The sequence below is a fragment of the Sparus aurata genome, chromosome 7, assembly GCF_900880675.1.
Source record: "Sparus aurata chromosome 7, fSpaAur1.1, whole genome shotgun sequence".
Classification (NCBI taxonomy): domain Eukaryota; kingdom Metazoa; phylum Chordata; class Actinopteri; order Spariformes; family Sparidae; genus Sparus; species Sparus aurata.
In genome coordinates, this window is record NC_044193.1 from 27933510 (window position 1) to 27957186 (window position 23677).

At 41.7% G+C, this 23677-nt stretch overlaps 1 protein-coding gene and 1 non-coding gene across 6 annotated transcripts in view; one reads left to right on the forward strand and one right to left on the reverse strand.

The window, feature by feature from the left end:
- LOC115585019 (plexin-A1-like) overlaps window positions 1-23677 on the forward strand; it is a 295372-nt gene that overhangs the window by 233158 nt on the left and 38537 nt on the right. For all 5 annotated transcript variants that reach the window (XM_030423005.1, XM_030423008.1, XM_030423007.1 and 2 more), the window contains 4 exons: window positions 6330-6423; window positions 8598-8834; window positions 14141-14284; window positions 21024-21258. In XM_030423005.1, coding sequence (XP_030278865.1) covers window positions 6330-6423; window positions 8598-8834; window positions 14141-14284; window positions 21024-21258 — 710 coding nt within the window. The remainder of the gene's footprint in view (window positions 1-6329; window positions 6424-8597; window positions 8835-14140; window positions 14285-21023; window positions 21259-23677) is intronic.
- Window positions 5361-5433, reverse strand: trnar-ccu (transfer RNA arginine (anticodon CCU)). Its single transcript has one exon. It is a non-coding gene; the product is annotated as a tRNA-Arg (tRNA).

Here is a 23677-nt window from a genome sequence, read left to right on the forward strand (position 1 = left end):
AATACATGCCTGCCTGCAAAGCAATATCACTGTGCTTGGGTGATGATGGGAAGAGTGGATAAAAGACAGTGAGGAGGGAAAAGGGAAGTGAAGGGAGGGGTGCGGGGCATTATCATTGTACTTGGCTGATATTCCATTTAGGAAAAAGACGGAGCACTTCAAAAATTAATCACTGAGGAGTGCTCATCTGGGATACTGATGGAAGATATCTGGGCAGCGGCAGAGTTTAGAGAAGCAATTTCTAAATATCCAAATCTTCTCCCAAACAGGCAGGGTATAGAAAGCAGACTCCATGCTGCTGCTCAGAGGTAACCAGTACAAAATTGGTTTTACTTGGTAGGCCCTAAAACCAGAAGCCAGCCCACCTAACTAGCTAGCTATCTTGCAGTTGCTTGAATATGTTAACGAGGCTGTTAGCTTGTTTGCTAACTGGACACAGTGTTTACTCAAATGATTTCACAGATAATTCATATCTACATGTGTACACCAACTAGATAGAGTTGGCGTGGGGGCAGCGATATTTGGTCCACTATTGTAGTTGGAAAGCTATTGCTAGCAACCTGGGACCATGCTAGCACTTGTCAGTCACATTAGCTTTCCAAGCTTCATTGTGTTTTCCCTGGCATTTATTTCCCAGGATTGTAAAAAGAAGCTCTCCATGCTAGCTAATTAGCTAAGTGCCTGTTACAAGTATCTGTTAACAAGCCCATTAGATTTCATGCTAACTAGACACACACTGTCTATTCAAAAGATGTCAAAGATTATTTGTACAATTGACCTTTGTCCTACAGCTGTTGATAAACCAATCCTTTGTGGAACATGTTATGCCCCAAAAGAGCTTTAATAACATATTAGGATGCAACACAGCTATTGTGTGATATTGCTAGCTTCCTCCATTTTGGACTCTTAACAATTCCCATCAGCACTGGTACCATGGGCTGGTGTTTGTTAAAAGCGTAAATTGGTGTCAAAATTCACAAAAAAATTACTTGGAGCTAAATTTGGTTGGCAGTGACTTTGCTACATTGAATTTACTAAATCTAAAAGTGATTCTAATTTTGCCATAAATTAATAGTGTGTTGAATTCATTGCCGTAATCAAACATAAATAACAAATAATGGCTATGTCCAGCTAATCTTCCCCCATTTAATGCAATAAAAACAGGTGCTTTCAGTCAACTTACAGGCAGTCTACAAGCATCTCCTCTTGGAGAAAATCATTTCTGATATTTGACAGTGAGAGGAGGATTGGACCAAAGAAATGGTGAGAAAACGGAAAGCTGAGGGAGTGCTGAAACATAAAGACGGCACAGAGATGGCAAGAGAGGAAGGGAGAGCAGACAGAGAGCAACACTAACAACAGTGGTTGGATTTCCCCAGCTATCTTCAAGAGTTTATCCTGATTGTCTTGTTGTCTGCTCCCTGAAGCATGTACCTGAGCTAAAGAGACTCACTTAGACAAAGAGAGGCGCAACAGGGACAGAGGGACTCAGCACAAATATACATCAAGCTGAGGAGGAGGGGGGAGGGGAGGAGGAGAGAGGAGGCAGAGGACAAGCAGTGCTATAAGTGCACTCTGCCTAAGATTTGTGGCAAAGGCATAAACATCAGTTAAAACAAGAAATCTTTTTTTTATTTATTTGTTTTATCTGGCCTCTGCTCTATTGGTCTTCATGTCTCTCTTTTAAAGAGGACAGTAAAAAAAAGAAAAGAAAGAAGAAGCATTTCACTCATTTTGTTAGCACCTAATGTACTGTAAAACTTATTTTAACAAGAAATGTGACAGAATTATTAGCAGTTTACATATCAATTTTTAACTTATAGAACATATAAATGCTGAATAAATCATGGCAACAGTCCAGACTAGAAGATGGAAAATCCAAGAGCACATTTCCTTGCTGTGACACATCAGGAAACTAATTTGCATTCAAAGTGGAATGAGGTTTAAAAAAAAACATTAAAATAGTTTAGATTGAAGTTACAGTACACACTATTACAACTTACACTTCTTAACATTAATTAGACTGCTCAACAGAACACACTTGATTTATATTAAATTAATTTTACCACATCGTGACTGAGTTTCATGGCACTCAGCCAGAGTGAATTGAAGTGTCCCACTTCCAGCCGCTAAAGCTGAATGTTGCTCTTGAAGATTACGGTACTGTAGCAGAAATGACAGGAATACTGTGCAACAAATAGTAAATGCGAAATGTCTGTGTGTTAGACAATAATACTGTGTGACACGTTGAACTGCCATTCATAGACCTGATGCCCCCATAACATCTACAATCACATCTTACACATGATGCTGTTAGGATGAATAGCTCATTTTCCTTAGCTAGTAATGGGCAACTTGCCGAAAGACATAAAAAAAAAAGAACTTTAGCTGAGAAGAATAGCAAACATGATTCCTTTTATCTATCAACAACACCAGAGATGGTATATCTACCTTCTCCATTCCCTTTCTTATCATTACCGCTTACTGAACTTGGATCAGAGTGAGAGATGAATGTCAAGCATTAGCCAGCCAGACTATTCAAGACATAAAGAGATTCTGCTTTATATCACCATTACACTGCTGTCGAGGCTTTGTACGCTGAGTCATTTTACATAAGTGTCACATTAACGTCTACAATGAAAAGACACCTGCATATTGCAGGAATCGATGGTAAAATACATGGTAACCCAACAGAAGGAATGTGCCCTGTTCTTCTGCAATGGAGGGTTGAAGAAGGTTTTCCCTGAACTGCTTGTTAAGCCAAGTCACAAAGGCTTGCCTAATGCCTCAGTGCATGCCATGTTCTATAATGAAACATCCTAGTCATTGTGTCAGCCCTTTGGTTCTTGAGATTTGTTGTCTTGATCCGTTACCTGATCTTGCAGAGAGCACTTAGAACTTCCCCTGATTTTGCAATCACTCTGACAGCCAAACGGAGGTCCAACCCTCCTAATCAGGGAAGTAGACCCCAAAATACTTCGCCCAGTCTTTAGCATGGCTGGTGTAGACGGAAAGGGTTGTCAGCTCTAGCCATCACTATCTTAATCCCCTACAATTTAGGAAGCAGTGGGTAATAGATAGAAGTCACCACTCTTCTGCTCGCAGCTTCAAAAGGTGATTGATGAAAATACTCTTGATGTTTGCCTCAAATGACAGAAGGTCCAGGAGATGTGTTAATGTGGCAAGTCAATCACTTCCACATGGAGTCAACAAGGATAGACTTGTAGGATTATTCAAAGCCATCCAAGTTATTAATAATCCTGGATAAATTGTCGATTAAGAGTAGGGTTGAAAGGATAAAAAACAGTAAAAGTGCTGCCATTTTACAGGGCCGGCTCTCGTCAGTCTTTTTGGGACTTGATTGGTCAAGTTATTCCAAGTTCTTTTTTTCAAATGTCTGCTAAATACTATCGTCAATATTCAGAAAGAGTTCAAGGGCAATAGGAGACAAGTGCCGAGTCAGTCCACAGAGAAGTGACTAGCACAGTAAAAAAGACATGGTAGTGACATTAGGCCATTCCCTACCTTGAAAGATCCCCCCTTGCAGAGGGCTGTTACCAGTGAAGATACCAGAGCAACAAAGGGAGTAAATCTTAAAAAACACCCATCTTCTCAGTAAAGGAGCTGCTCTTTGTTTCTAACTTTTTTCAAGAAAAAAGGTTTCATCTCCGCCTTTCATTTCAGTTGGAAAGACTACTGTATGCCCCTCTAGGCAGAGAGAAGCCTGCAGAAAGACATATGATGGGGCATCTTGTAAACTATATTTTTCAGAGGCACAGATAGCCAAGGCAGCCATGAAAAGGAAGTGATCTCCCAACAGAAAACAGAGTATTCAGGGGTTGGAACTGCCACTGTATCAAGAAAGTACAACATCTTTCATGAAAACCTCATAAATCCATTTTAGGTGAAGCAGTGAAAGGGACAGACCAAAGCCATTGTCTTTACAAGTGGCAGGAGTCCTCCTATGATAAAGATTTTATGTTTCCGATGAACCTCATGATCCTTTCTCAGCACTAGTAGTCTTACATTGTGGGAGGTCATCAAAGGATTCAAGTCCATCAGTCATTTTGGGTCAGACAACATGGGAAACCACTGAAGGGTACTTTTTTCCCTAGAAGTGCATCACAAACTTCAAAAACCACTTTGACTGGTGGAATTTGCAAAGCAATCAGCCATCGTTTCAAATATACAAACATTTGCAGTCATGGAGGGAAGAGCGAAATCTTTCTAGAATTGATTCAACCAAATAGACATTTTCTACACCAAGCAGGTGTGAGTCTGCCTTCACACACTACTCAACAGCAAAATGAAGCTTTGGGCTTCAGCCAAGTTGTGGTGTCATTATTTACTGGATTCAGTCCACTGACCTTCACCGACTCAAGGCAAACACATATTTACTGTGTATAGACTTGTGATTAAAGTATGTAGAGTGTCTCTGTGGATCTTCCCCCCTCACTAAATCTCTCACTCTGCCTCTTATTCTCCCCTATTCTCCTTTCTGTCTTTGACTTTCACTCACAAATATGCTCCCTGGTGTTCTCATTCTATACTTTCTGTTCTCTATAAACTCCCTTCATCTCTAAGTCCTACCTGATGCCAAGGGCACAGCACTTCACACTTGTGGTCGAACTTTCTTTATTTTCTTCCCTCAAAGTGGTCAGGCTATACTTTTCTAAACTTTATGTGAGTGCTGAAGTTACCGGTAACCAAAGTTTTATTCATATTTTTCTTATTTTTGGCATTTTGCTGATACCCGATACCAGTGCTAATTTATAAATGTCCATGTCAACCAGTTCTGTCCTTCTCTGATTTGTAAAAGTGGCATCACCTTTTCCTTTAACATCATTTGGAACTGTTGTTAATTAATGCACCTCACAAGATGCAAAACAGTGATACAGAAAAAGTCAGTAAAATGTACGTAATCTGTTTTTGCAGAAATAAACATATGCTGTGGTCAGTTGCTTAATCAGTTGGTATGGGGTCTTTTCAAGACAAGCGATGGGATCAATGATAGCACTACAGAGATCTTAAAAGGCAAAGATCTGTGAAATCAACAGGCTTGCAGCTGGATCCAAAGTCCAGGGTTAAAACAGTCAATTGACAATTAACTAAATGATCCCAGTGATCCAGGATTCCCTTTCTTTCCCCACTCATTGGAGCTAAATCACCGAAAGCGAGACAGGTTTTAATCTGGTTGGATTTTGCTGTTGACCCAATCAGAGTTTTATCAGTGTGACTTCGGTTGGATAGCGGTGGTGGAGGTGACAGCCCCACTGTCTGTAAAATTCCAGCAGTAGAGGATGTTGTCAACCCAGTGATATCAAGGTTATGGACACCCAAGGCACCACTCTACTGTAATTCACCCCAGATGGGACTCGAACCCACAATCCCTGGCTTAGGAGGCCAGTGCCTTATCCATTAGGCCACTGGGGCTTAACTCTAGATGACAATGACCAGTCGTGAACCAACCCAGTGAGACCAACTACAAAGCAACTATATGAGAAGAATAATGTGTGTTTTTGAATAAGGTGACAATGGCCCCTGATGCTACTGTGGCAGCATAAAAGAAACAGAAAGAGGAGGGAGGACAGGTGGGCAGACAGTGACAAAGTACAACAATGAGTCTGGATGGACAGGGGAAAAACGTCTTTTGAGCTAAAAAACACTTTAGCTCAAATTTAGTACAGATTCTCATTTATTTTATGTTTCTATTCCACCACCATCCACAATCTTCCCCTAGTCCCTCTGAATATATCTCCCTAAATTTAGCCACATGCAGCACTCAGAATAAATGCCACAGGAAGTGAGCCCCAGTTGCTGGACTCATAGTCATGCACTTTGGACACACATCTTCACCCTGATCACTGCCCTTTGACTAGATAAATGTAGCACTAAATTTACTGGGATACATTTTGCCTGTTTAAATGATCCAGACAGCGATTACTGTTGAACACCTCTTGGTTATTGGGAAAACAAATCAGTGATATTTAGCATAACTTAGCTAAGCAAATGCTGGCTGCAAGTTGAGACTTTTTCTCAGCTTGTTATTTGCAATTAAGTCTTATTATGATCAGACCCATTCTTATGTTTCTTACTTATTGCAAACGTGATGGATCCTAATTTCAATATTGTAATCAGATGAAGCTTACTGCCACAGTGCTGCTCTTGTAAATCAGTCTGCCTTACACCTGCTTGTAGTGTATGTATCACAACACAAGCTGCAGTAACGCTTTTTGCCTGTATCAGTGAGGCATACCTCTATAACTTACATTGTTTTTCTTCTTCTTTGTTTCGTTCTTCTTCTGCTCCCTTCCTCGGCGTGCCTGCAGTGGTGGCACTCTGCTGACAGTGAGCGGCACCAACCTCGCAACCATCCGGGAACCAAAGATCAGGGCCAAGTACGGGCAGGCGGAATCCTTTCACGTGAGTATTGACGCGAATGTCGCGACACACCACATAAACACAGCCGCACACAAACACACACAGGAGGGGCACATGACAGACTGACAAACATGTCCACATTCACAGGCAGCCAGTGCACACTCAGCTGGCATAAAGTATATGCAGTATACATTGTTCAGATTTACACACTCGTGCAGTACATACATTAACCGACAAATATATTCAGATGCAGCCCTCCACACAGGAGCGCGTCTGCAGACAGCAAGCTCTACAGTGCCGCTGAAGGTGGCAGACAGACTGTCTCTGTGTGTTGCTCACGTCTTCTCTCTCTGCAGCTACAGCTTCAGACATCTGACGCTACCTCAGGCCACATGGCTTTTCAAATGTCACCGCACCACATGAGTGTTTGTGTCACAAAAAGAAAGAGACAGCATGAGAGAGACTGTGTATGTGTGTATGTGTGTGAAAGAGAGAGGGACAGAGAATGTTTTTTTTTTTTCGGGAAAGAAGTTTAAGAAAAAAACACAAAACCCGAAGTTCCATCTGAAGAGTTTGAAGTGTTTCGGGGGATCTGTAGATACTGTTTCACAAAGCACTTTGGTGATTGTCGCTGTGAGTCGAAGCTCTTTAGTTGTCAGGGTTAAGAACCGAGCTTCAAACAATACGCCGGCACTTCAACCTGCGGATAAAGCCGTCGTTTATTGAGGCAAACAGCCAACACGACGCATCCCACACAGCCCTTTATCAAAGTGCTACACTTTAAAGGACCATGCTGATGTTTTATAATGCTGTCACCCATTTACCTCAGATCATGAATACTTAACTGACAGCCATTTTTCCAAAGAGTACTACAGTGTTTTACATTTTTTCAGTAAATTTTTTCCTAAGCTTTTCTTCTTCATTCCATAACAGCCAGCTTTGCTCGAAATGAGTAGACAGTCACTGTGAGCATCATCACGTGTTGACAGGCTAGCACTGCATTTGGTAGTTATGTTCAGTGTTGCCAGATATCGCGAGAGAAACAAGCAAGCGGGCCTATGAAAACAAGCCCAAAGCAAGCGACTTCTCCGTTCATGGTAAAAAAAAAAGAAAAAAAAAGAAGAGAGCGATTATTACACTTTATTATACACACACAAATATCAACCTGAATCCAGAAATATCATTGTATTTATTATTGTGTTATGATCCTTTTTTGTTTTAGTTCCAGGACTTCAAAACAATATGACATGCAATAATAGGAAGATGAACACTTTAACAACAAGCCCAAAAACCCGCAACCCGCGACTACCAACATTTATAAGCGACTTTACAGAAAAACAAGCCCAAAGTCGCTTATAATAAGCGGACTTGGCAAGTGTGGTTATGTTGTCAGTAAATAAAACAAAACAGAAGGTGTACAAACCAACACGTTCTCACTCCCAACTCATCAAGTACAGCATCTTGGTCCTTTAGCATCCAACTGTGATGTCTACCTACCTAAATGTCAGTTATGCACACAAAGGGCTGTGCAGTTAAGTTAGCAGTCAGTATACAGCGTCCAGTTAGGCCTTCAAAATAAACTACAAGCACAAAACATATTTTGATGTTTAGACTGTAATGAATGTTGTCAAATGCAGTTTGGTTAGGTTTAGGAAAAGAACAAGCCTTAAGATTAAATTAACCATGCTATCAATGTTAAATGCGTTTGTAGCATATGGTATGAGCTAAACAAATGATATGGTCCTCCAAGCCTTCCTGTAAACTGAGGCAAACATGGCTGTGACTTCATGTACTCTCCAAGGCTACGATGTAAAATAATCTCAGGTGCAAGCAGAGGCACACAGCACGTTAGCCCATTATTAACAGTTGATCATAAATTTGCAACCAATTTACACTTCCAAAAGGTATAACAGCGTCGCAGTTTCACAGGGCCTTGACTTACAAAAAGGATGGATTATTATACCCTGCAGATCTCTGTTAAGAGAAAATGATAGCCTGCGGATTATTGTCAGTAATTAAAAAGAAGACTGGGCCATCTGATTTATACATAATGTTCCCTTTTAAACAGAACTATGACTATATTATGATGAAAAGTAATTAGATTTGTGTCTACAGTCAGTGGAGATACGCAAAGTAGCCTTTTCTCTGCTCACGTGTGGTAGATTCTCCCATTGACTCAAATCAGAAGCCATAAATTTCCTCTCTCTCACTTTCAGAACTGTACTGTCTACAACAACTCCGTCATGGTCTGTCTGGCTCCATCGGTGGCGGATTCAGAGCTGGGTTTTGCCGAGACGGGCACCGGCCCGGACGAGATCGGGTTCTACATGGACAACGTGAACGCTCTGGTGGTGGTCAACGAGACATTCAGCTACTACCCGGACCCGGTGTTTGAGCCACTGAGTCCCTCTGGAATACTGGAGCTCAAGCCCACTTCGCCACTTATTCTCAAGGTCAGAGAGACACAAGTGTTGTTTTTGAGAGGCTTTTCTCGGCCCTGTACGTTTCAATTTATTTCATCAGTGCTCTGATCTAAGGTTTTACCTTGCAAGCCGGGAGCTTTGTAAACAGCGTTTTAACTTGTCAGGGACTTGTTCTACAATGCAGCTGTGAAGATGAAAAGTCTTAAGTGCACTGCCTTTAGAAAACATATTCAGTGGGAATAAGGCTACCGACACCTACACAGAACTGAGAGCTGTTACATTAACTCAACATTTAAAGAGGAGCCAAATTTGCAGATAATTTAAATTCTCTTTTGAGTTGATGCTCAGTGTTAGATTAGCAATTAGATAAGCAGTTCCTTACATTGCCCTTAACTCATCTACAAAAGTGCATGTAGTGGGAAGAATAGAAAGATTTGGAACATTTGCCCCTTCATCAGATGTTGATGTCTGCCCAATTGATAAATTAATGTCATACTGTTATGTGTGTATGAGCTGATATGTAGCTAATGTCAAGATGGATGTTTTGATCGTCCTTCACACTTATCGTGAACCTTCATGTCAGATTTGATGGGAAATGTTCTGAATTGACCTTTTCGCAGAGCTTGTTCCTACGCCTGTCAGTCATTCTGCTCTGCACACCACATATGCAGGTCACAATGGCAGATTACCACTCACAATTTGTAGTTATTTTTGAAACAATAGGCCCTCAACTTCAGACAGAGGTCAACAAACGCAGACTTTTCATTTCTAGTCAGAAACTTTAAATTTCATCCGCCTAATGACGCTGTTACTGGCAGATTTGTCAGCTGTAGCTAGCTAGCTAGTTATGATAAGGCTAAACTTTGAGTGTGTTGAAACCGTGTCCCCAAACGAATCTTAGCAGTTTCTCATTTGGGACGCTCATTTTTGAGAAACAATCACATCAAATGCTTTTATAGCCTTCCAGTAAAAATCAGGACACATCAACGAACAGTACCCTGAACTCAGCATTTGGTTTCCACAGTGTAGGAATATTCTGCACTGGGGATGCACTAGTTGTTAATGGGGCTGCTTATAAACATAACCTTTAGCTCTACAAGCTTGTGATGTTTTATTTGGCCTTTGGTGTAATGTCGGGATCGATTACCTCTGTACTTGGTAAGCTAGGTAGCTGGGAGAAATCGGAAGCAAGACAGACGTTTTCAGATTTGATGATCTGCTAATCCTTTTAGGACATATGCATTTCAAAACAACAAGAAAAAGACAGCATAATTCATGTTGTACTTCATCAACTTTACAGATTTTTGTAAATATATGCATTTTCTGAATTTGATGACAACAGCATGTTCCGAACAAGTTTGCAACAAAAGACCCAGTAAGTTGTGGAATGCTTGGATCAGATGACACTACATGGGCTCAGGGACACTTGTTTGGAGGACAGGATAGAGGGTTACTGACGGTCATTTCCCTCACGTAAAGAAACAGGAAGAGGCTGCTGTTCTTTTATTGCAGACAGAGCTAAGGGTAGGTCTAGTCAACAATAATATGGATAGTAAAGTGTGTATGTTCTTTTAAAATATTGATTTTTAACAGAATACTGATGCCGAGCAGCTATACAAAAAAGTGTTGAAATGCAGTATGTGCGCGCGCTTTTGTGCACACCCTCAATATTTCATCTGAACCTAGGACTCAGGTAGCGCTAGATGTTTTTCTTTCTCCCAAGGTTTTTCTGCTTTCAGGTTGACTACAGGCATCTCAAACATATTGAACCCATCACGTATTAATAATGGCAAAGCCCACATACGCCGACACGCATTCACGGACATCTTTTTTTTTTTTTCCCACACAAGAAATGAAAAAAAAAAAAGAAGCTTGCAAATGTGTTTACAAGGTCTCTCGGAGAAGAGGGGCAAAAGAAAATCTCACAAATTCATAATTGAAAGCTGAAAGCAAACGTCCACACCTTTCCAAGGCCATTTTCTGTCCTTCGGTTGCTAACAGTAACTTCTTTGACTGCCATCCTCCTCTGCAGCCTCGAGCCCTCTTAAATAACAGGGCCTTTCAATTTGTGTAATTAATTTCCAGCGCTGGAAGGGCAGCGTGGAAGCACACGGGCCTACGGTCCAGGAGATTTGGATTATATTGGTTTTCGTTTTCATTAACAGTGATTGGACATAAGTATGTGAAATTAATTGGCTATTTCTGAGTTGTGTGTATGTGCCGGAGTGTTATCTCACCGAGCTCACCTGCAATGTTTAGTCAAAGAGTGATTGGAGAGGAATTAGAGTGGCTGCTTCGGAGGCAATACATATACCCGCTATTACTAATGCCAGAGTAGGTGAAGTAGCCAGCAGATCAGTGACTGGGAATAGATTTAAACGGTGCGAATACAATTTCTTCAGTGCAGACGATATCCCGGCTGTACGGTGTGTGTCGAGCAAAATGGTTTTACTTCATCTTCCATGAGAGTTTACACTTTGCACTATGAAAGGACAAAACAATGATCATTTCCCTCCCGATCTTTGTCACACCGACATGTTATATATGCATTGAATCCAGTGTTCAGTGCTTCTATCTCCATCCAGAATGTGCCCTGACTATCTCTTTATGTTATCACAGAGAATGTGCTACGCTGTTTATTTCCGTGAAGAGATTGAAAGCGGCGTAACCGTCATCATTTATTCCTTAAATGATAATTTATTAGCAAAGAGTCTCTCAGTAATTGCCAAATCTCCTGCTTGGCTTGTCGGCGGAACTGCCTACCCATTGGAAGCGCTGATGAGATGGACAAAAATGCAATTTGGCGAGGGTCGGGATGTGGGGGTTGCGTTTTCTCAGAGACGCGTGCGCCTTGCGCGCCACGCAATTAATTTCTCATCTGAAGTGTCGGCTGTGTTTTTACTGAGGTGTGTTAGCAAGAGAGAAAACATTTATCTGGTCTCGGTGTGTTTGGTGAGTGTGTGCGTGTGTGTGTGTGTGTGTTTTGAGATCGTGTCCCCACATGATGCTTCTTCCCTGTCGCGCATGTGTGCGGCAACAGCTCCATGTGTGGCTCCAGCTCGAGTGCGTGTGTGGCTTGATCTCCGTGTGTGTGTTTGCGAGATGGAATGGGATGCATGTTTACAGGGTTGCAGAGCGGGGCCGGGTGGCGGCCTGCAGAGACGATGGGATTGGAAAACGGAGTCTGTCTCTGCGTCCCACTGCTAAGCCAGCGGGAGGCGCGACAGCTATCTACTCTCTCTCTCCCTCTCTCCCTCCCCCTGTCTATCTCGCTCGCTCGCCGGCTCTGTTTTTTCGGCTCAATCCCCTCTTTTTTTTTGCTTCCTCACTCCGGAGTGTATCCCTTTCATCTCTTTCTTCCCCTCTCGTAATCTTTTCTCCGCTCTCTCCCCTCCGCGCGCCTACCGTCCTGATGTTTTCCCACCACGTTTCCTATCTGTCTTGTTTTCTTTGTCTTCGTCTTTCCTCCTGTTGCTTTTTGTTTTCCTGATGTTACGTGGCTCCTCTCTCTTTTCACACCACTGACTCCCCCCCGCCCCATTTCCATCACAGACAAAGTGTGTGTCAAATTGGAAGTAGTTACACGATATTGAAATGAAAAACTGGAGCTGAAATTGACAAATTTTTGAATTTACACACCTGTGGTGTCGACTTTATGTCTAGAACCCAGTTTAGTGTACAAAACTGTGTTAGTGGGAGTTTGTGTGCCTCTCCGTTGCTCCTACTTTGCATATAAAGTATTCATTAGTGCACTTTTCAACCTTCCTATCCCTTCCTCTTCATCTCCCTATCTTATTCATCATCACACTCAAGTTTATTGCTTCATTATCAGAATTATTTCAATATAGAATACAAAATGTGAATATTCAGTAGAAAGAAAACCACAATTCTTACAATAACACAACACAAGCAGATGAACAATTAGTCTATTAGCAACTGTACAGTCTCAAGCATACAACTGAAGCTTGCAAGTGCTTAGATAAATCTTGCCATATTCTCTACTTTTCTCCATTATCAACAAAAATCCCACAAAAAGACCAAAACCAAGAATGAATCGGTCCTATTAGCAAGTCTGTGAATCCAAAGCCTGATATATCGTCGTCCTTTGCGCTATGAAGCTCTATTGTTGTCCAAGTATGATAAAATACGCCTCAGTGATGCATTATTTAAACCTGCTCAAGGAAGGTTTGCTAAAAGATTCAGTGCCGAGCTGCTTGTGGAAGTTAAGGAGCCCATTACAAAAAGACTTGGGACCTGTGTTCAGCAGTGTTGAAAATGTTTAGTCAAGTGCAGTACAATTACTTTCGACAGTACCTTGTAAATGAAAAGTTACTTTCCATTTAAATACTTTTTCAATTTATTTGAATTATGAAACTTACCTAAGTTTTTTGTGCTTTTTTAATGTCCAAGTGTTACACATGAAAAATTAACATCACTTACATTAGCGAGTTATCAACAATTTTCAGCCACATTTATTGCAACCGACTTAAGTTCGCTTGCAGAGGGTTGCACGATTTTTGGAAATACTGACATTGTTTTTGTTTTCTTTTGCAATATATATCACAATATACAAAGCACCGACATTTTTTTCCAGATGACTTGAAAAGCTTTACATTTCCTTTGAGCATTTGTAATCTGTAATCAGATGCTTGTGCTGGTTAAAACGTAAAACACACGCATTTCATTTTTAAGGTAATGAGACATTGAAGGTTAACTGATCTGACAAAAACAGGGCATTATTCATCTCATCTTGAATTGTGTCTGACTTCAAACCTTTCTACAGATGGTTGTCGATATTGTGACATGACGATGCCAAAAAATGGGGCCTCCAAACAGACAATGGAAAGCCTTCGTAGTTAATGCCTTTACTATGTTGCCAAATATGGCATAAGTAAAAGGTAGATTACTGGCTACAAAGTATATCTGGGTAAAGAGTTGAATAACTCTTTTTTTACTCCACACTACCCGGCCCTGATCTTCAGAGGTATCTGTTAACAATGAGAAAGATAGATCGTAGCCAGCCTCATCCTTGACGAGGGTTTCCAAATGAGCAATTGTATTGTCAGTGACTCATTCCTCTGCATTTATTTACAGGAACAAATGTGATTCACCGAAGAACCATATCATCAGAGTTATTCTGAACGAGCTCATTGTGAGATTGCAACAGTTGAAAGTTAATTTGAAAGAAACGGCGTCTGATGGGATTTCACTCGCTTTGTAGTCGAGTGAAAGATTTAAAACGCAATCTTTGCCAGTAACTTCTGTACGAAAATAAAGTGTGTATAGATGAGCTGGGCGCCTCTCCTCACCACATGTCTTTCTCTGTCTGTGTTCAGGGTCGTAACCTGATCCCGGCGGCTCCAGGTAACAGTCGCCTCAACTACACGGTGCTGATTGGAGAAACTCCCTGCGTCCTCACCCTGTCGGAGAGCCAGCTGCTGTGCGAATGGCCAAACCTCACCGGACAACACAAAGTCACGGTCAGATCACGACTCTGTGTCCTCTGTCTCTTTATCTCTGTCTCCATCAGTGACTTTTTGACTTTGACTTTTCTAAACTATTGCACTTTTCTGGCCCATTTTCGTACCCTCACCCATTGAGTGGATTAACTGAAAGAGAACCCGCTCGATATTCCGGCTGAGACCTTCATGGAAGACTTCTCTCCTAATGTCGTTTTTTTGTTAGTTTATATCTTTCTTATTCATTAAATAACTGGGTCAGGTTTCAGGATTTAATCAAAAAACAATTTAGAACAGGATAAATACCACCTGTTATACCTGGTATATCGACTGAGTAATTCATTTTTATGAATATGAAAACATTCCAGTCCAACGAACTTATTCTATAATGTCACTCTAACCTTGTTGTTGACTAATGTGAATAACCCCTCGCATCATTTCTGAACAATTTCCTCCGACAGATTCACAATACGCTCCATTGAGTTTGCGCACCAAGGCTGCTGTTAAATGCGTAACGCTTAATTAACATGTTGATCTTCGTTGGCCTTCAGCCGGCCTGCAGTGAAAGTATGGTTGTGTCATCGGAAACAGATGCCTGATAGATGCATAATTCAAAAAAACAAAGCACAGATCTGCAGACCTTGCACCGGCGCGGTTAAATCCATTAAATGTTCAGCAAAAGCCGAAAGTCATTCACTTCGTTCGCACAATGCACTCGACAAGACCACAGTGAACCTCTAGACATGTGTGCAGATTAAATACCATGTTTCTTTTCCAACCGCTGAAGTGTATCCACCTCAGCAGCTGTGCAGGAGTCAGCACTTCTCCGCTGCAGGTGCCGCTGGTTTCAGATTTGTTTTTCTTTTTTTAAGTTCCTCAGCGCCATCCCCATTTTTCATGTATTTTTATTAGCTTTCGCTTTGATGGTGTAGACATTCAAAAAGTACACAAGATATACTGTACCCAATCCTCAGTAAACCCACAAGCCAATCCTCCACCCACACTCGAGTCCAATCGAAGCTACGCTCATCACCACTGCACGGAGCAGCTCTCTCTCTCCCCGCAGCCACACTTAGAAAAGCATTATATCTCGACCTTTTTCAAGTTTAGCGTGTTCTCAGACCGCCGTTAAGCATGCCGGGACAAACACGGACCAGTGTACTCACTTCGACTTCAGGCATGTTTGATGAATCGATCGAGCTTGCGAGGTTCAGTTAAAAAGGAAATAAATCTCTCTGGAAAGAGACGACTGCATGTCTTTGTTCACCCTCTGTTCACACGCATTCACTGCAGGTGATGCAGGCGCTCCTTGAACACACATTTAATGCAAACCGAGCTAAGCTCCTGTATGGCTCATGCATCAGGACAATAGCATCTATTTTTTTGAAGTCAAATCCCATACACTTAGGGCGTCTTCGGTTAACTCTCCAGAAAGCATCAATTTTACCACATGCACTCCCTGGGACTGACTCATCCATGAAATCTATTAACTCATGCAAAACTATGCAGTGGCATCAATGGAGTCTAACTGTCACTACTGCTTGAGCCATTTTGTGAAGGAGAGACGAAACAGGCCCAACAAGCACTCAGTGTCTTTGTACAGGCTGATGATAATGACAGGGACAAAGACAGAAATGATTTGAGCTTCAATAAAAGATCATATCAATAACATATGTATGTAGACAAATGTATGTGTATATATATATATATATATATATATATATATATATATATATATATATATATATATATATATATATATATATATATATATATATAGACTGTGAATTAATATTTTTTGAAAATTATGTCAGGTTCAGAACTATTGCTTTGTTGAACTTTGGATGAAATTGATGACAATTGCTTCAAGCTTCTAACAAGGTTTGTCAGTATAACGCTATATATATATATATATATATATATATATATATATATATATATATATATACACACACACGTAATATAGTATAACGCTGTAGTATCATGTGGTATGTCTTGGTAGTTGCCAGTTTTGGAGAAAAAAAATAAAAAATAGTCTGAGTTCCACAGGGTGTACTGAGCATACTTCACTGCCCTCACACTGACCAACTAGCGTTAGCGACGTTAACATTAGCTAGCATTAGCAAAGTTAACTAGTGCAACAAATTTGCCACCATTGGAGGTGTTCTTTCACAACCAGTGGTTCTGTTCTATCACAACAGAACCTGTTCGGGTTAGGGGACGGTCCACGCTGAAGTTCTGCCCATAAATTGTATGATAATGGCTAGAAAACCACGATAGGAGTGGTGATAACTTCATACTGGAGATCTCTCTTTTTCATTAAACCTGACATTTTGCCTGTGTGAAAATGTCAAGTTAATTGTTTTTTTTCTTTCTTTCTTTCTTTGGGAATATGCAATCAGCGTAAGGTTATAGAGCTACGTCTCAAAACTAATTAACAGACTAATAATAGGGTACGAAAAATGTTATTCATCAGACTAAAAAATAAACTGAAGTTGAATGTGGGTAAACAGAGAGCCGCATTATTTGTGACATATGTAGTAAGAGATAAGAAATGCATCTGAGGATCCAGATTTGCTACAGTTTATGTCCATGACAAGGCACTGTCAAACAGTGGTGCTGCGTCCCCGAGTTATGCAGCAACATAAAAGGTGGTATTAAAAATAGAATTGTTTCTCCAGGATGCCACTGATACGCAGACACTAAGCTCATCTCTAAGCTCTAATCCTGGAACCACGTTCACTGTATAAACCTCTCTGATGTGCAAATTTCGTCCAACTCTCAGCAAATCCAAGCTAAAAGTTGCATTTTTTTTTTGGAAAGTCACATTACACTTCCTGTTTTTCTGCCTCAAGTGTCACAAGCCGCAACTATTTATTATAATTAGATTTTGTTCATCACCACCCACCCTGTGAATGCAGTTGATGTCACTCTCGTTCGTGGCGTTTCATATGTTCTGAAACTATGACACAGCAGGAAGGTAGTGTGGGGGGTAAAGTCATGGAACTGGCTTGCGAGTTCATCCCGCGGCAGCCGCTCAGCCTCACTTGTCCAGAGTGTTGAGCTGTCATCAGACTGCACTCCCAAATCCCTAAATTCACTCTGACTGGAGCAGACTTTCAAAATCAGCGCGCAGCTCCTGGAGCATCTGCATTGAGGAAGGTCAAACCTCAGCCGGGCGACGCAGCACTCACTCTAAATATATTTGGATGTTTGTCAGAATATTCCGCCAGTGCGCCCACTCAACTCTTCCCCCACCTCCTGCCCCTTTTTAAACTTGTCACCAATGTCCTTTCACAGTGATTTCACCATATCTATACGACATTTACTTCCCGCTAGCTACAGCCAATATACCTAGAAAGCCAATGACAACGCATCCATGTAATTCAATATGATAGCTCTCAACAGAACCAGCCTGTTCCCAAGGTGGAACTCTCGTTTCTCTTTCCTTTTTTTTCTTCCTTTCTTTTTTTTCTTTTTTTTTTTTTTTTAACGAAATGTCATGTTGAATATCGGAGCGATGCGATGTGTTAGCGGGGGTGGTGGAGTTAGTCCTTCGCCTGACAATAGCCGAAGAAAAAATAGAGCTGTCTGTTCCTATCTCCTCTGCCCGTGTGTGTGCGTGCATGTGTGTGTGTTTGTGCCTCGTTTCTTGGGTGTGTGTTTGTGTTTGTGTGTGAGCGCTCGTATGTTTTAATTTATGTGCACGCATCTTTGCGTCTGCCGCGCGCAGTGCTGCAGAGAAGGACACAGCTGTAGCACAATAATATTCCCCATGTAGAATGACCTACATACAGGGGACCCCAATGGGTGTCCAGACATACTTGGCTTGTGTGTGTGTGTGTGTGTGTGTGTGTGTGTGTGTGTGTGTGTGTGTGTGTGTGTGTGTGTGTGTGTGTGCACAGAAAGAACTGTATGCGTGTGTCACTGTGTCTTTGTGTGTCCCCCTCTCAGATGCTCAGCTGTGTGTTGGCAGCTGTGTGCCTCCCTTGAGTTTTTCGAAGAAACTTGTTTGTTGTTTTGGCCTTCAGCTTTTTAAGTTCCTCCATCAGTCCTTCAGCCTGTCAGGAGAATAAAAATAGACAAATGCCTAGAAAACGTGTTTCCAGCTTAATATCGCTTATGCTTAGGCTGCGTTCAAGTCATCTGAGGATATGTTTCCCTCCTGGGTAATTGTATCTGTTACACCAGTGACCCCAGATTAGATTACAATTACCAACCGGCAATTTGAGGACTAAAAAAGCAACCCAATATCTAGAAATAGGAATCCTTTTTTTTTATTATTGATACATTTTGCATGCAAGATACTCTTTCCAGTATGTATGCATTGATTTTGAAGTGTCATATATCATAAAAACCTACACATCCTTAACTAACTCAACACACAGACCCATTAATATTTAAAAGTGAGAGCCTCCCGACTTTGCTTTTGTTCGTTTTCACAGCAGACATTTTGACTTTGGAAAAGAGCAGGTGTAACTGTTAACATGAGTGATGGCTGAGTTCTATATAGTCTCAGTAAGTCATTGCAGAGTGACAGCGAGTCAGCGTGAAAGGACCCGGAAACCGAAGCAGCTAAATGGTATTCAGCCAACATTAGTTTCATTATACCTGTGCTTTTCCAGCTGGGGCTTGTTATAATGTCTTTGGTGAGAAGGGGCCTATTTGGTCTACTCTGAACACATTTTTCAAAACATAAAAAGACTTTTAGAGCCCTTTTTGCCACCAAATCCAATCTCATGCCAACACAGACATAATCATTTGTGCTGGTTTTATTTCTAGTTAGACTTTTCATCTGAGTTTGCATAGTGGTTTGATTATCTGTAAAAGATTCACTCGCTTATACGAACCATTCTTTGTACACTGAGGGTGATCAACAAGTGGCGATAAATCTAAACGTGTTGGTTTAAAAGGAACAGAACCCTCAGAAATGAAAATTCAGCTCACCTAGCTTTACTTATCTGCTCTGAAATATCTGCTTCTTCAGCTGCTAAATGCTGGTTGCTAACAGTGTTTGTCTTCTATCTGTTGCTAGGCAGGTAGCGTATCAGAACTTTCTCACCGAAAACACGGTGACAGCTGTAAGAGTGAACCTCTGTGGTTTCATTACTATGAGCGACTCCTGTCACATTAAGCAAAGCGTCGTTAATAAAACGGAAATGTTGTGGCAGCTTAAAGACAGGTGTTAGAATATGTGAACAGTTACCAGTCACTCATTATAAACTGATTGCAGTATCATTTTCTTTTCAAGCACGAGAAACATAACTCATCCGCGACATGAAACTTTACTGACATCCTCCGATTTGCTTTCAGACTCTTTCAAATTATCAGCGCGAGCGCAACCAAACTAATCCGAACTCAAACTCGAATGAATAATTAATTCACTTCAGTCTCCTTTTCACACCAGCGTCTTTGCAACCCGATCATGTCCACGCGGCTAATTGGCTGCTTAATCTTACACGGGCCCCGTCTAATCGTCTCAACTATTGCAAATTTAATTTGTAGGTATTGACTACATTGATATTGATTATAGCAGCTTCACTTTTTTATTTATTTTAATCAGACTTTGATAATGTTAACATGAAAGTGCTCGTACAAGAGCTTCAAAGTGCATAATCACACCTCATTTTAATCGGTTATCAACCCCCCTTGTGGGTAGCTTGATTTGATGCATTCCAGGGCTGTGAGCTTTTTTCTTTTTTTCTCTCTCTCTCTGAGACACACTGTGCTTATGTAAATGTATTTAGTGGGGAAAAAAAAAACCAAAAAAACATTACATGTGTTTGACTTCCCATAATTACCAAGACTCCTTGGGGAGAGATTTAAATGCTGGTGATTACTTTGTTTGATTGCTTATGCTGTGTGTGAGCATGCGTATGGAGTGTATGAGCGCGCGTGTTCCGGGTGTCTTCAGTGTTCTGTGCGTGTGTGTAGACGGCTTTAAACGCTGCCTGCGTCTACCTCCACTGCACTCCTTTAACCTTGAGCACGCAAACAACGTTCGCTCTCTGACCTAAATCAGTTTGTTAAAGTTGACTGTGATGAACGAGGACATTAACGTCCAAATATCTGTCATTAGAAAAACCCCAAATAAAAGCCTAAATATCTGCAGACAGTGCGGGAGAAGGTAAATCATTCAAGGGACGTAGCGAGTTAGCGCGTGAGGTCTTCATTACCGAAACCCTGTGAAGTTGCTCCCCCGAAGGCACGAATCGAAAAACCTTTCCTACAAGAAATGTTCACAGCAGTCAAGGTGATGTAAGCCTCCCCAGTATGAGCCTGTCAGAGAAAGGCCTGTTTAGTGCGAGTACGGAGTGGATAAAAATTTAATGATCGCGGTAGAAATGGGGTCGACCAACTTCTCTTTCATCAGACCACCAACTTTCGATCTCTTCAGACCACCTCATCTATTTTCAAACCATCTGCTGCTGGAGAAGTGACCGCCGACTGTTTTTTATTTTTTTTTTATGTCTCTCTGGAAGGTTCAAATCCCCAGACTGGCTGAAGAGAATCTGGTAGGGGCAAGTAAATAAGTAGCAATTTCCTCTCCCTTAACGGCTGCTGTGGAGCCGCCCTTTGAGCAATGAAACGAACCTTCAGCTCTGATAACGCAGCTGCTCGATGGCAACCAGGAGAAGAGAGAGGTCATATTGATTACTCTGTGAAGCAGAGTTGGTTAAAAAGAAACAACTTTCCCCTTGATCATTAAAATCACTGTGTGTGTGTGTGTGTGTGTGTGTGTGTTCGTGTATGTGTTCAGATTCGTGCCGGTGGGTTCGAGTACTCCCCCGGGACTCTTCACATCTACTCGGACAGCCTGCTGACGCTCCCCGCCATTATCGGCATCGGAGGGGGTGGCGGCCTGCTCCTGTTGGTCATCATCGCCGTGCTGATCGCCTATAAGAGGAAGTCCAGGGACGCCGACCGCACCTTAAAGCGCCTGCAGCTCCAGATGGACAACCTGGAGTCCAGAGTGGCCCTGGAATGTAAAGAAGGTAGGCGACGAAAAACAGCGTGTGTCACCTTTTAGCCACAGCTGGTGTAAAGTTTAGTATGAAACCGTTTGCTTTAGGATTGTATTCGGTGACAGATGTCTTTTTTTTAAAGGGTCACTCCACCAATTTCTACATTAAAGTGCGTTTACAGGTAGTTCTGTGAAAAGAAAGTGGTATAAAGACACAGCTGGGTGACAAATTAATGGAAAAATAACATTATTACGTAACTAAGTAGTAGGGGTGGTTAATCGGCCCAATTTCCCGATTCGATTCCGATTTTTGAAGTCTCGATTCGATTACAAATCGATTTTCGATTATTAACGATTATCGATTCGATTTTCAGTTATTAACGATTATTGATCTTCCATTTAACATCGGTCAGCTGCTGAATTATTTTACTTCTCTTTTGAGTAACACCTCACAGCACCTTCAATATTGTATAGTGTAACTGTAATATCAAAATTATAATTTTTTACTTTGTTTTAAACGAGTCTCATTCTGTCTCGCTGTTAAAAGAAAAGTTGCCAAGCTCAGCAGCTGGACTCACGTCAGAAGCATTATACATAATGAGAACCAGGGCGTGTTTCTCTATTCCCCACTCGTCTGCCATTGCTTTGAGAAACTAACACATATTTGTGCTTGTGTGGCTATTATCCATAGCTCTCGTCTGAAGTACGTAGGACATTAGCTTCCATTAACTGCTGACATAATGAGCTGTAACGGTCACATATGAGACTGTAGCTCTGGATGTTCAGGCATCGCAGGTTATTGCTACCCTGTGAGCAGAGTTGAGGGACTCTTGCACGGAAAGTTTTGTCCCCTTGTAAAGATTTGGAATCAATTTGAGTGTGAAAAAGCTCCGGGATGGAATAACATATCTTGGCTCCAGACTGTGGACCATCTAGTGGAAGACAGTAAGAGGAGGACTCTATCATAAAAAAAAAAAAAAAAAAAAAAACGATCTTTGGAATTTTAATAATCGATTCATAATCGTCAATATTATAATCGCGATTAATCGAATATCGATTTTTTTCACCACCCCTACTAAGTAGGATGCTGTTTCACTACGAGCCTCAAGGAAAGCTTCATAGGTGTCTGTCATGGATATTTCTGTCTGGAGCTCAGCTGCAGGGTCCCCTTATTTGCATATTTTCTGATGACGATGATGGAGAGGACTGCTCAGCTGTCCGTACCACACCACAACGAGACCAAGAGCATACAAAGAGTTGGATGGAGAAAAACATTTGGAGGCGAGGCTGAGAGGGAGGGTTTTAGTAGCTGAGTGTAGATGACTGATGTGAGGACAGCTCAGGTGTTTGGACATAATAAAATGACACAGGCACAGTACAAGGTTAAAATATGATTACCCCACAGTCACGACACAGAGCCAGAGCTCTATCAGCCGCCGAGGATCAGTTGTCAAACAAATAAACAAAAAAAAGCCTGCAACGGCTTTCGATTTCAAGTACCACGGTGTCACGGTGACCGCTGTTTGTTTTCTGACATTTGCAGAAAAAGTGTTCTCTGTTTGTTGTAGTGCCTCGTTTCAACATGTTGTCACAACCAGAAAAAGGTCCTGTTCTCCCCTCAATGAGATATCAGACAGTAATCGAGTCGATACAATAAAAAGCACTTTCTTTTTCCCGGGGAGTGAAGCATGGCCTTATTCCCACCCTCCACCCCTCCAGAAAAGCACCCCGCCCCACCTGCTGTACTCCCAGCTGGCCTATGGGGACGAGACAGTGTGTGTGGGCGGAGGAACAGATGAAGTGGGCGGGCCGCTGTGTGTGTCTGCCAGTGTGTGCGTGAGAGCAATTGGAAGTGTATGTGTTGGAGGTGGGCTCCGCTCGAGGAGTCTTGAGCGGAGAGACCGGGGACGTTTGTTTCAGCCGGCCGTGAGCAGCAGACATCGCACCGCGCACTGTCAACCAAACTAGCATATTAGCAGTCACGGGTGGTTAGCGCCGCATCAGAGATGACTCTCGCTGACTGGCAAATGTCCCTTCATAGTTCTGGGGAGGTGATATAGATGTTTTTCAGCTGTTGCGTCACCATATGAAAGCAAAACAATGTGAATAGGCTTTCAAACAAATTCAAGGTCAATGCACTGTTTACATGCCGATGTCAGTGCTCTCAATGCTGCGGCTTCACTTCCTGGTCTTTGTGTTGATTTCGGTCTTTATGTTGTGCACTCAAATCAGAAACACATGGTGGTTTTCCCAGGATGAACCAACCGGATACTACAGCAGCCAGAGTGAACACTCTTATCAACGCGATATAAAAGCGACAGATGATAGCGAGACTTTAGATTATGTTTAAAGACGTTAACCATCAGTCAGTGCATTTCAAAGAATGGGGAAACTGTAGTTGAGCTCATAACATCACCGGAACCATGAGGATGGGGGGTGTTTATTTGTCT